Raw genomic sequence first — 12,017 nt, 5'->3', positions numbered from 1 at the left:
TCTCCTACTCAGTCTCTAATCAGCTGTCACTTTGGATAAAAGTGTCAGCTAAATAACATCTAATGGTTTTCTAAGATAACTCAGTAATCCAGATTTTTGGAACAGAGCCTGGGTCTACATGTGTGGACTGTGTTGCCAGGTTTTAGTGTGTGAATCTATATGAGTTGATTGAGTGTGACCTGGTCTAGCTGTTCGGGAAATGGAGGTTATAAATCACCTGGTTTAAATCGATCATGAAGGTGCTCATTCCCACAGACACAGACTCACGACTGTGCATGCGTGTAAAGATGCTGTCAATCAAACCTATCTCTGCCTCCTTGGCTGGCACATCAGAGCCGATTAGAGCCATGAAAACAATCAGCCCCACCTGCCACAGCCAATCAGAGACCGAGAGCAAAGATGTAACACAATCAAAGCCAATCTCCAAGCTATATAAAACATGTCTCAAACAGATACAGTAAGCCATTAGTACCTCAATCGCTACACGTGACAAACCTCTTAGTTATGTTTGTGCACATGCGATTGCATTTGTATGCTTGCAAGTGTATGTGCATGTGTATATTCAATGCATGTTGCAGTTGTTCTCACATGCGCATGTGGTATAGGCGCCTGTGTTGATGCATGTGGCAGGGTATATGCGCCTGTGTTGATGCATGTGGCAGGGTATATGCGCCTGTGTTGATGCATGTGGTAGGGTATATGCGCCTGTGTTGATGCATGTGGTAGGGTATATGCGCCTGTGTTGATGCATGTGGCAGGGTATATGCGCCTGTGTCGATGCATGTGGTAGGGTATATGCGCCTGTGTTGATGCATGTGGTAGGGTATATGCGCCTGTGTTGATGCATGTGGCAGGGTATATGCGCCTGTGTTGATACATGTGGTAGGGTATATGCGCCTGTGTTGATGCATGTGGCAGGGTATATGCGCCTGTGTTGATGCATGTGGCAGGGTATATGCGCCTGTGTTGATGCATGTGGCAGGGTATAGGCGCCTGTGTTGATGCATGTGGTAGGGTATATGCGCCTGTGTTGATGCATGTGGTAGGGTATATGCGCCTGTGTTGATGCATGTGGTAGGGTATATGCGCCTGTGTTGATGCATGTGGTAGGGTATATGCGCCTGTGTTGATGCATGTGGTAGGGTATATGCGCCTGTGTTGATGCATGTGGTAGGGTATATGCGCCTGTGTTGATGCATGTGGTAGGGTATATGCGCCTGTGTTGATGCATGTGGTAGGGTATATGCGCCTGAGTTGATGCATGTGGTAGGGTATATGCGCCTGTGTTGATGCATGTGGTAGGGTATATGCGCCTGTGTTGATGCATGTGGTAGGGTATATGCGCCTGTGTTGATGCATGTGGTAGGGTATATGCTCATGCTCTCATGTGTATGTATGTGCACATATGATGTGTGTGTATTCATGTGTGTAAATGCGTGTGTATACATAGTAGGTGTGTGTGTGTAGGCATGTGTGTGTTTAAGCATGCGTGTAAATGCGTGTGTACATACACAGTAGGTGTGTGCGTGCGTGTGTGAGTCTCATCCTGCCTGTTTAAGGTAGATGCTCTTTCCCGAGGAGTTGGGCCCAGTCAGGACTTTCACCTTCCCCTCCGCCTCAGAGCTCAGCAGCGGATTGGCCACGAACACAGGGGAGCAGAGCTCCAGCAGGGGGTGCCTGGCGCGGGGAGACAGGGAGACGGTGTGTGGGCTGCAGGCAGAGGCTGGGCGCAGAGGGAGCGGGGCCCGTACCTGGCCTGGGTGAGGCCCAGCCGGCCGGGCGGGGACAGCGTGGGGGAGCAGTAGCCGTGGTCCTGGGAGGCCTGCGCCAGGGCCATGAGGCAGTCCAGCTCCGCAGAGAGCCTCAGCAGCGTGTACAGAGCCCCACTGCGCTGCAGCACTGCTGCCTGCAGCTGCGTCATCACCGCCGTCTCCATGTCTGAGCCAAGCGACAGTCATTCTCATTCATTCAGTCTCATTTCATTCCATTCTGTCTTTATTTTACTGTATGCCCATGCACAGGTTTCTCTTGTCATTTGTAACATCTGTCGTCATCTGTATTTATTTGTAGTTGGACTATGTTTAATGATATACTTTTCCCCTTGTACTTGACCTGTATGAATAAAGGGCTTATTGTCTGAGGCAGACATTACATTACATTATTGGCATTTGGCAGACGCTCTTATCCAGAGCGACGTACAACAAAGTGCATACCCATAACCAGGGCTAAGTGCGCTGAAAGACCCTAGAGGGAAGTACAATTTCAATTGCTACCCGTACAACAAAGATAAGGACCAGGGCCTATTTTTTTTTATATCAAAAGTGACCAAACTTAACAATCCAAATACTGCTTACCTAGCCAACTAAAAATACCAAAACACAAAACCTTCCTTTAGCGTGCCTCTTTAATGTACCACTTTAAAGGTTGTGTCAGGGTTTTACACATGGGGACTGTGTCTCTATATCCCTGTGCATGTGTGTATGGTGAACAGACTGGCAGGAGACCGCAGTAGACAGCATACCAGCGAGGATAGGGTGTGTGCAGTACAGAGAGGGGTGAAGGTACACGTCAAAACTGTCAACCCTGTCATCACTGACACTATGTTGTGATTACCTATTGTGAATGGGCTTGAGTGGTATATGTCCTGTACAGAGGCAATTTTGTGGCTAGTTTGGGCCAGCCCGTTCACACAGGTACATCCGTCTGTAGAAGTGAGGGACATACAGACACACCTCTGATGTCACAGTGCAGGTCTCCCAGCATGTCGTCCAGCTCCTTGGTCCTCTCGCTGCGGTAGTGCAGCCTCTCCTCTGAAAGGAACTGAGTCACAGCGGTGTGAGAGACAGCGGTCACAGGGTCACGGGGGTGCAAGAGACAGCGGTCACAGGGTCACGGGGGTGCAAGAGACAGCGGTCACAGGGTCACGGGGGTGCAAGAGACAGCAGTCACAGGGTCACAGGGTCACAGTGGTGCGAGAGACAGCAGTCACAGGGGTGTGAGAGACAGCAGTCACAGGGTCACAGGGGTGTGAGAGACAGCAGTCACAGGGTCACAGGGGTGTGAGAGACAGCACTCACAGGGGTGTGAGAGACAGCAGTCTCAGTGGTGTGAGAGACATCAGTCACGGGGTCACAGGGGTGTGAGAGACAGCATTCACAGGGGTGCGAGAGACAGCAGTCTCAGTGGTGTGAGAGACAGCAGTCACAGGGTCACAGGGGTGTGAGAGACAGCAGTCACAGGGTCACAGGGGTGTGAGAGACAGCAGTCACAGGGGTGTGAGAGACAGCAGTCACAGGGGTGTGAGAGACAGCAGTCACAGGGTCACAGGGGTGTGAGAGACAGCAGTCACAGGGGTGCGAGAGACAGCAGTCACAGGGTCACAGGGGTGCGAGAGACAGCAGTCACAGGGTCACAGGGGTGTGAGAGACAGCATTCACAGGGGTGCGAGAGACAGCAGTCACAGGGTCACAGGGGTGTGAGAGACAGCATTCACAGGGGTGCGAGAAACAGCGGTCACAGGGTCACGGGGGTGCAAGAGACAGCGGTCACGGGACCCACAACAAGAGGTCACACACTCCTCTTTTACATGTCATCTCACCATGAAATCAAGGCCCTCAATCTCAAAGTCTTCTTTCTGAACCATGCAAGGCAATCGTGGAACTGACAGCAAAAACCCTATCTGAAGGAGAGAGATAGAGACAGAGAGAGTGTGAGAGAGTGACAGAGTGACAGAGTCAGAGAGTCAGAGGGAGAGAGAAAGAAAGTCAGTCAGTTTGGACCAAACAACATTCAGTTCACAGACAGACATGACTGGACAGCAACTGAGGGCAGGATATTCACTGGACAGACTGTGAGAAAATGTGATGTTAGAGGAGATTACTGCACACTGAGAGGCAGAGACACAGGGTGACGGTAACAGACAGCAGTAATCCCAGTCTGACCAGAGGGATGTAGATGACACAGGGTGACGGTAACAGACAGCAGTAATCCCAGTCTGACCAGAGGGATGTAGATGACACAGGGTGACAGTAACAGACAGCAGTAATCCCAGTCTGACCAGAGGGATGTAGATGACACAGGGTGACAGTAACAGACAGCAGTAATCCCAGTCTGACCAGAGGGATGTAGATGACACAGGGTGACAGTAACAGACAGCAGTAATCCCAGTCTGACCAGAGGGATGTAGATGACACAGGGTGACAGTAACAGACAGCAGTAATCCCAGTCTGACCAGAGGGATGTAGATGACACAGGGTGACGGTAACAGACAGCAGTAATCCCAGTCTGACCAGAGGGATGTAGGTGACACAGGGTGACGGTAACAGACAGCAGTAATCCCAGTCTGACCAGAGGGATGTAGATGACACAGGGTGACAGTAACAGACAGCAGTAATCCCAGTCTGACCAGAGGGATGTAGATGACACAGGGTGACGGTAACAGACAGCAGTAATCCCAGTCTGACCAGAGGGATGTAGATGACACAGCATGAAGGGATCCGGGGGTCCAGATTCTCCAGCTCTTTGCGAGCCACATCAGTCAGGAAGTCTGACAATCCCATCATCCTTCTCTTTTCTGACAGTCAGGCCAAAAAAGAAAGGGAAGAGGGGAAGAGATGAAAGTGAACCAGCCCTGTAGTGCTGAGCTGCAGTCAAGACTGCTGCATTGCTGACACAACACCATAGTTTATTCAAACTCTTATCCTTATGTTATCAGAACAATATATGTGTTTTTCAAATGAGGCTTTTTTTATATTGACAGTAAGCAATGTCAAAAAAGAGAGACTTGAACCCATTACTGGGAAACCCCTAGCCTGAGTTTGAGAGCTTTTCGGGCAGACCAACAAATGCCTAAAGAATACGCATGTGCTGAATGTATTTAAGTACACTCAAGTACTTAAGTATGTATTTAAGTACTTAATATTCAAGTACACATTAAATACAAAATACAATATTGAGTTGATGTGAAGTGTCATTTAAGTTTTTGTTTTTGATGTGATTAGCAGCTTCGTATTATGTCTTTCAACATTAGGAATAGACATTCCATTTAGCACAAGTCAAGGAGAACAATTTCTGTAAGTGTGAGAAAACCCCAAAATATAGTATCTGAAAGTGACTCACTTTCATCAATGGCGGGGTCTACATTGGGTTTGATGGTGAAGCGATTTTCAGCCAAACTACCTTCAAAGTCCACCTGCGGAACAGTACATATAGGCAACAGAGATACTAAAACAATGCACAAGAGCAAAGTCTTATATTGCACATATAAGGCTTTACAGCTTTCAATCCCTCATGTGCTTGGTTACTGCGCATGTTCTCACCACTTTGCTAATAAGAGAGGCGATGTAGAACAGATCGTCTGAGAAAGCATCGCTGATCTCCTGAAACAGCCGGATCGACTGAGGCAGAGAGCGCATTGTGTCTCTGATGCACACTGCACTGTACACTGTCTACAGAAGGGAACCCAGAGAAAGAGGCTATTACAGTATATACACAGTATGCTACATATCTACAGTATCTACAGCATGCGGATATGCATCACTACATGAATATGCAACGTGTATACATGGTCAGGTCTGGACCCTCTATCCTTCACATTGTTTTACTGTCCTGCACATGCACCGCCAATCTGCATGTGCATGCATTCATATTTATTATTACAGGTCACTGTACTATACAGACAGTATCAGTCTACTATACACGTACACTAATAATGAGCTGTCCACGATACAGAGCTGGGGTCATGCAGGGCTTGAGTCAGGACCCCAGTGATACAGAGTGTAGGATATACAGTGTACTGAATCAGCAACATTAAGCTTTGCCCCACTGGGTGTCTGCCATACATGTCCGTTTGAAACTGATTTAAAATATGTGAAAATGGCCATCAGCTTTATTTGCAAAGTGTAGTAAGGCACCATCATACCTTATAGAGACACTGCCAGTCACTGATTTTTGTGTGCGAGAGAGACATCCGGTACAGCAGGGTCTGTTGGTAGAAAATGACCACAGATAAGGACAAACCTAAGACTATTGTAGCCTGTGCTCCGTAGACTATGTCTCAGAGACCCGGAATGTTCCCGGAGACTGCTGACCCCATTATCTGTAGCCTGTGCTCTGTAGATGTGTGTTGTGTATGCAGCAGACCGTGTCTCAGAGAACCGGACTGTTCCTGGAGACTGCTGACTCCATTATCTGTATGCGCTCTGTAGCTTGTGTAGAGTGCGGTGTGCGGTGTGCGTCTCCAGAGTACCGGGATGCTCCTGATGTTCCGCAGACAGCCCTGCAGCGTGCGGAGGGCGTCCGAGTTCCGTGGAGACGTGAAGAACCGCACCACTTCCTGTCTCCTGCTCAGCACAGCCAGGTCTCTGGTTGGCCGAAGGAACCACTGGCTGGGGAAATGACAGGAGAGTGAGGGGGTGTTTAAACCCTTGCAGCCAAGCCACAGTCACCCGACCACAGGGGATGGCGTGGGATACCCTGCACTCCCCCTCCCTGGGCCAATGTTGTTTCATTACCTGAAGCCCTGCAGGACTACAGAATTCAGCTTTGGACTGTCACAGTCACCCATGCACAGTCAGCAAGTTTTTTAGCTGGACACACTACTGGGGAGAGCTCAGTTTGGTTTCATTTTGTCATCTCCCATATTAATGAGCAAATATATGGTCTTGTTTTAAATTCATATTTTCTATAAGACTTGGGCTTATACAGGTACTAGCATAGTAGCATACAAACAGAGTATACGGCTGCCTGAGAGTTCTGGGCTTACCGAAGGAGTTTGGATCCAAATTTGCACTTGCATCGATTTAATATGCCTGAAACAGAGAAATGTATGAAATCTGTCAAATAGCTTGCGTACACTCGTATTTATTAATACTGCACATGGGTATAGTGGCATAATTTGCATATATGACTACACAGTATGAATAGCTGTATTAGGTTCTGTACAAATTGTGCATGGTTGCAGCTTCAGAAAAGTATAAACTCTCCTACGGGGAAATGGAAAGCCCAAACATCCCAGTCTGTGAAGAGTGTTTGTGTGCGTCTCACCATAAAGACTGAGTCCCTCCTTCTCCCCAGACTGCAGCTTGTACACAGATGGATGTGGCTCCGATTTAAATATCTGGAGCACACTGAGAGAGAAGTGACCGCTCTGTACTAATACACATCTATGATCTACATGTCTATGTGATGAAATATAAAAGATACTATGTTCTTTACTGATGATTGATAATACATTGGAATATAACTACACTATAACCAAAAAATGGCTTCAAGAAGCAGTGACTAGGCACATCCACAATGTTGAACATTCATCTGGTTTTACTTTGACAATAATACTGCACACTTACAGTACAAGATCACAACGTTAGTACATGCATGAGGTAAAGGGCCCTGAAAATGACTGACCTGTAAGTGTCTCTGTCAACGTGCACCACATCTTTCCTGTAAGGCATTACGATACAGGTTGAATCACACAGATTCCCAACCATACATTATGGAAACAGGGTATAATATTAATGCAATATGGTAAAATCAGGCTGTCAGTAAACACCTGTAACCAGGGCTCAACACTAACATTTTTCCATGGAGATGTGCTCCTAGGCTGAAAGATTTAGGTGCACAGTGATTTAGGAGCAAATGCTCCTAAAATGGAAGAACATTCAGACTGAGGCACAGACACGGGCAGACGAAAAGTCTATTACAATGTGTAGATCTGGAACTGAAAAACAGGAACTCCAACACTGCTGTCCTCCAGCTCCACCCCAACCCTTCTCCTGTCCAAACATTTCAGCAGACCGCCTATAGACCGGAGCTGAGACAGAGAGAGGGGTCAGTTTGGAGTTGTTTAGAATTTACCGATTATTCATCTCTGCACTTCAGCAATATTAAGGGGCCCAAGCACCAAAGGTATTATTTCCACAGTATTATTTTCCTTTTCCTAGTATTATGCTTTCTTCTGTCTTTTGTTGCTTTTTATTCAACTTACCACATTTAATAAGTAATTAAGAGATTCATTTAATTTATTAAAACTTATTTTATGTTTAGATACATCTTGTGTTCATTTATTGAAATGCATATACTAAACTACTTTGCTTTCTGCCTTCCATCCCAATAAAGCAGTGAATTGATAGGGAAAAGTAGAGGCGGGGGGTTTCAACACACTGTCAATGATCGATTCATTTTCCCACTGGAAGAACCTTGTTGTAGAACCTACTCAGCACATGAGAGATTCCCAGACAGATGGAAGGAGACTCACCATAAGGGTGCAGTCAAAAGGGAGGCAGGAGGACAGATAAGGAAGTCTCTCCTTCTCTGTGAGGGAGGGAGGGAGGGAGGGCAGGTGGGCTGAGAGCAGCCTCTGCTTGCTCACCTCCAGTCCTGATAAGGTGAGGGATAGAGAGAGAGGGGCTCATGTTATACTCAATGTTGTGCTGTACACAGTGCACATATCATATAAATTGTGAAGCCTCCACACACACTAACACAAACTCAGCTCTGCTTTGATTACTGTATCCAGTGTTTCCAACAGTCCTTAAGCCATTTTATACACACACACAAACCTTGAGAAATGCAATTAATTTGTATATTCTTATTCAATTTAAAAAACATGCCACACACACACTGCACAGTCTCCATCATACCAAAGTCAACACTGGGATAAAAGACAATCTCTGGCTTGTAGTCTGAATCTGCACCTGCACCTGCAATTACAAAAAATAAAATAAAGCTAAGTGTGGAGACAGGGAATATATTCATTTTATATATTCTGCCAAAGAGCCAATGTAGGCCTACACAGTGGATTCAGTTCAGGAGCCTTAGCCTTGGGGAGCCCTGAGCTCTCCTGCCCCCTAGTGGTTTCTTGCCCTCAGGACTCACCGACCACCCTGATGAACTGAGCCATGCTGCGCTCTTGCTTGGCACTGGTGATAAGGACACTCGGACAGACCTCCTGCACCACTGAGAACAAGATGGAGTACAGTTAGGGAGTCCTTTCAGCACTATACACTCTCCTCTACACAACTGATACTGTTGGGTAGATGCATGTGGCTGACATGTAGTAGAGTATATACTCATTGCCAGACAGGCACACTGTCTGTCTAATGCGGAGGTCAGTATTGCAGAGATGTGTCAATAAGTGAAACAGAGTGCCAATCAGACTAACCGGTACCTTTGTCAAGTAGCTGAAGGTCACTGTTGTCCACAGTGTCTGGCATATAGTGCAGGGTGTAGTCTCTGCTGTCGTAGAAACTGAGGCCCAACTTTCCATTATGGACTAGCACACTTAAGTAGACCTGACAAACAGAAATGTGTGTCTTCAAAAACCTCAATAATATCAATAATAGTGATTAATATGTCTATATAAAGAGAGTTTGTGTGTGAATGAGTGTGTGACTGTGTAAATGTGTTTGTGTGTGCTTGCGTGCGTGCGCTAGTGTGTGTGTGTGTGTGTGTGTGTGTGTGTGTTTGACCTCAGATGACAACTCCTCCTCATCCTCAATCAGGCTGGGTAGCCCTGGTCCTGCATCCCTCTGTCCTCCTCCATCGTACACTGCCATGTTAAGTCTAAAGACACTTTGACAAGTTTACAAAAGCTAGGGAATTAAAATAATAAGCATCTCTGGCCTGACCATTACGACAATACATATATTTCCCCGAAAAGCATAACAGCTGTTAAACTAATGTTAGGCTACCTGACTTTCACCAGATTCTTGCAGCCACCAAATATGTGTTCATTAATAGTGAATATATATTTCTACGTAATTGTAGCTAGAATTCCAAAAATATATGTAAAATGTTCGTGTGCAAATTGGATAACGTCAGAAATCGCTATTGGCATGTATGAGTAGACATAACCTATATTTCAGTATAGCATCAATTTTGGATGAATTGTGTGTTACACTAACGCTACAAAAATTGTTTTTGAACGACAAGGTTTTTTTAAACATTTTAAGTAAGCTGTAGGGCCTACCTGAAACGCAGTTGATGTCCTTTCTTTTTGACCTCTACTTTGGACTCGCCTTGGTAACCTAAGTCAAGGGTCCTAACGTAACTTAGCGAGCTAGTCAAGGTTAGCTGAAAGAAAACGGGCAGCACAGTAGCTAAAGCTTAGTTTCACTTCCACAAAATCATCTCCGTTAACTGGTGTATTTTCTATATTTTTGTAATCCAACTTTTTACTGTGTGGCACTGGTAAGTCTGGAGAGTGATGTTATACTTTAATTTTAGGCCCCTTACGTTTGACTCGTGAACGTCGTCCCGCGCTTTGTAGAAGGGTACCACGAGCGATAATAGACAAGATCTTGGTTACTGTATGACTACAATATTTTGTGCAAAACAAAAAATAAATAGCTAGCTAGTTGGGGAAAACAAAACATATAGCAAGACTTGGGAGTTGGACCGTCATAATTGATGTTTTACACTGTCCAATATTTGTCACCCAGTGTCACGATTGCGTGATAGGGAAATGGAAAATACTTGTATTAAATACAAAGACTAAAAGTACACAAAAGCGTAGGGGAGAGCGGGATAAGTTGTGACACTGTTAATTTCTTAAAAACAAGAGACAGCGAGACACTACCAAAATATGTGTCTTCGTTCTGTTTACATGTGGTCAAAATCATACTAATCCAGGGCTCTCAAGTTTCATGAAAAACTGTGAGATTGCAAATCAGGGCTGGCGCAAATCGACTTTGTGCATGTTTTGGTCGCAGAGGCCCCTTGGCCGAATCCACTTCTCCCAATTATAATTTAGTTTATAATTGAGTTTATATAAACTATAATTTAGTTTATAATTGACCGGCACAAATAAAACAAATAGAACCGAAAATGACGGGCCAAACCAATAAGACAAACTCAGCTGAATAAAATAAATAGATTTAGTTACACATGTAAGAAAAAAATGTAATAGTTCGGGAGAGGTGATCTTTGTGAGCATTTGTGCGAGGGTGTGACTTTGAGTGTGTGACTGAGTGTGTATGTGCGTGCGTGACTGACTGTGTGTGGGTGTGTGTGGTAGGGATGAACCGATATGAAATTTTACGATACGATATCTTCAAAATATCACGATATTACACGATTGGTGCAGTATCATGTAAATTGAATTTCAATAAATACCTCGTTTTTCTTGTAAAATTGTCTGGTAAACTGTAAACCCCTGTCAGTAAACATTTAAATTCGAATTAACATCAATTATCTCTCTCATTTTCGCAGGGGCATCTTTCCCTTGGCTGCACAAGCAAAACATAAGGAATTGCATTTAAACTTTCATATTCGCGCATATTTAAGCAATGTTCCCAAAATAGCAGCTAGTAGCTAACGTTAAGATTGCATAAAATTCTTCAACATGGGAGGTTAAAAACCTCCCATTGGGACTTTGTATTGCAGCCAAACACTACAATTCATAGAAAAAAATGACGAAGTTTTCAACTGAAACAATATTTTACTATTTAAAACGTACTAACTTATTGGAGCGTTGTTCACAGTATACCTACCCATCAGAGCACACCGCCTTTCTGAGCGTGCAGGTAGAGTGGGACAAACGCGGCAGATCCTCACAGTAACCCGCCTACCGGCCAGACGGGTAAAGATCACCAAAAAATGTCAAAAGATCCTCAAGTGTCCAAACGTGGCTCCAAATCATTGAAAAATCATTGCTTTTAAAATCATGTTTATTTCCGTGTAGTGGGTTTTATCCCTTCTCGGCCGACTCACCGTGAGAAAAGACAGGTGTGGTGTGTGAGCGTGTGAACTGGTTGAAATGCGTGTCTAACGGTGGGTGAGACTTCAGAGTTTTGCTAATCTCAGGTGAGGATAGTTTTCTTATTTTCACCTCAAAACATAGGACTTAAGAAGTAAAAAAAAAAATAAAAAAAAGGCATATTTTATGTAATACAACCTTTTAGGTACAAATGAGTAGAGGAGAGAATAAAGTGTCTTGAGCTGCAGAGATGTTAAACTGACCTTGACATGTAATTGTAATTAGCACACATCACTTTGGGATGTCTGAATGATCTTTGGGC

General features: G+C 45.1%; 1 protein-coding gene across 1 annotated transcript in view; it reads right to left on the bottom strand.

The window, feature by feature from the left end:
* Positions 1-9,554, bottom strand: part of msh5 (mutS homolog 5) — a 12,723-nt gene extending 3,169 nt beyond the window's left edge. Inside the window, exons 1-19 of the mRNA XM_061245780.1 lie at positions 9,468-9,554; positions 9,167-9,290; positions 8,875-8,955; positions 8,640-8,699; positions 8,255-8,376; positions 7,701-7,810; positions 7,405-7,440; positions 7,045-7,127; positions 6,764-6,809; positions 6,248-6,386; positions 5,921-5,983; positions 5,319-5,447; positions 5,119-5,191; positions 4,464-4,573; positions 3,599-3,679; positions 2,733-2,820; positions 1,752-1,938; positions 1,551-1,677; positions 218-367 (exon numbers count right to left, since the gene is read on the bottom strand). Of these exons, the coding sequence (XP_061101764.1) occupies positions 218-367; positions 1,551-1,677; positions 1,752-1,938; positions 2,733-2,820; positions 3,599-3,679; positions 4,464-4,573; positions 5,119-5,191; positions 5,319-5,447; positions 5,921-5,983; positions 6,248-6,386; positions 6,764-6,809; positions 7,045-7,127; positions 7,405-7,440; positions 7,701-7,810; positions 8,255-8,376; positions 8,640-8,699; positions 8,875-8,955; positions 9,167-9,290; positions 9,468-9,554 (1,896 nt within the window). The remainder of the gene's footprint in view (positions 1-217; positions 368-1,550; positions 1,678-1,751; positions 1,939-2,732; positions 2,821-3,598; positions 3,680-4,463; positions 4,574-5,118; positions 5,192-5,318; positions 5,448-5,920; positions 5,984-6,247; positions 6,387-6,763; positions 6,810-7,044; positions 7,128-7,404; positions 7,441-7,700; positions 7,811-8,254; positions 8,377-8,639; positions 8,700-8,874; positions 8,956-9,166; positions 9,291-9,467) is intronic.
* Positions 9,555-12,017: the final 2,463 nt, after the last annotated feature.

The sequence above is a fragment of the Conger conger genome, chromosome 1, assembly GCF_963514075.1.
Source record: "Conger conger chromosome 1, fConCon1.1, whole genome shotgun sequence".
Taxonomy (NCBI): Eukaryota; Metazoa; Chordata; class Actinopteri; order Anguilliformes; family Congridae; genus Conger; species Conger conger.
The sequence above is the reverse complement of the archived record's forward strand: the minus strand, read 5'-3'. Positions and strand labels throughout refer to the sequence as shown.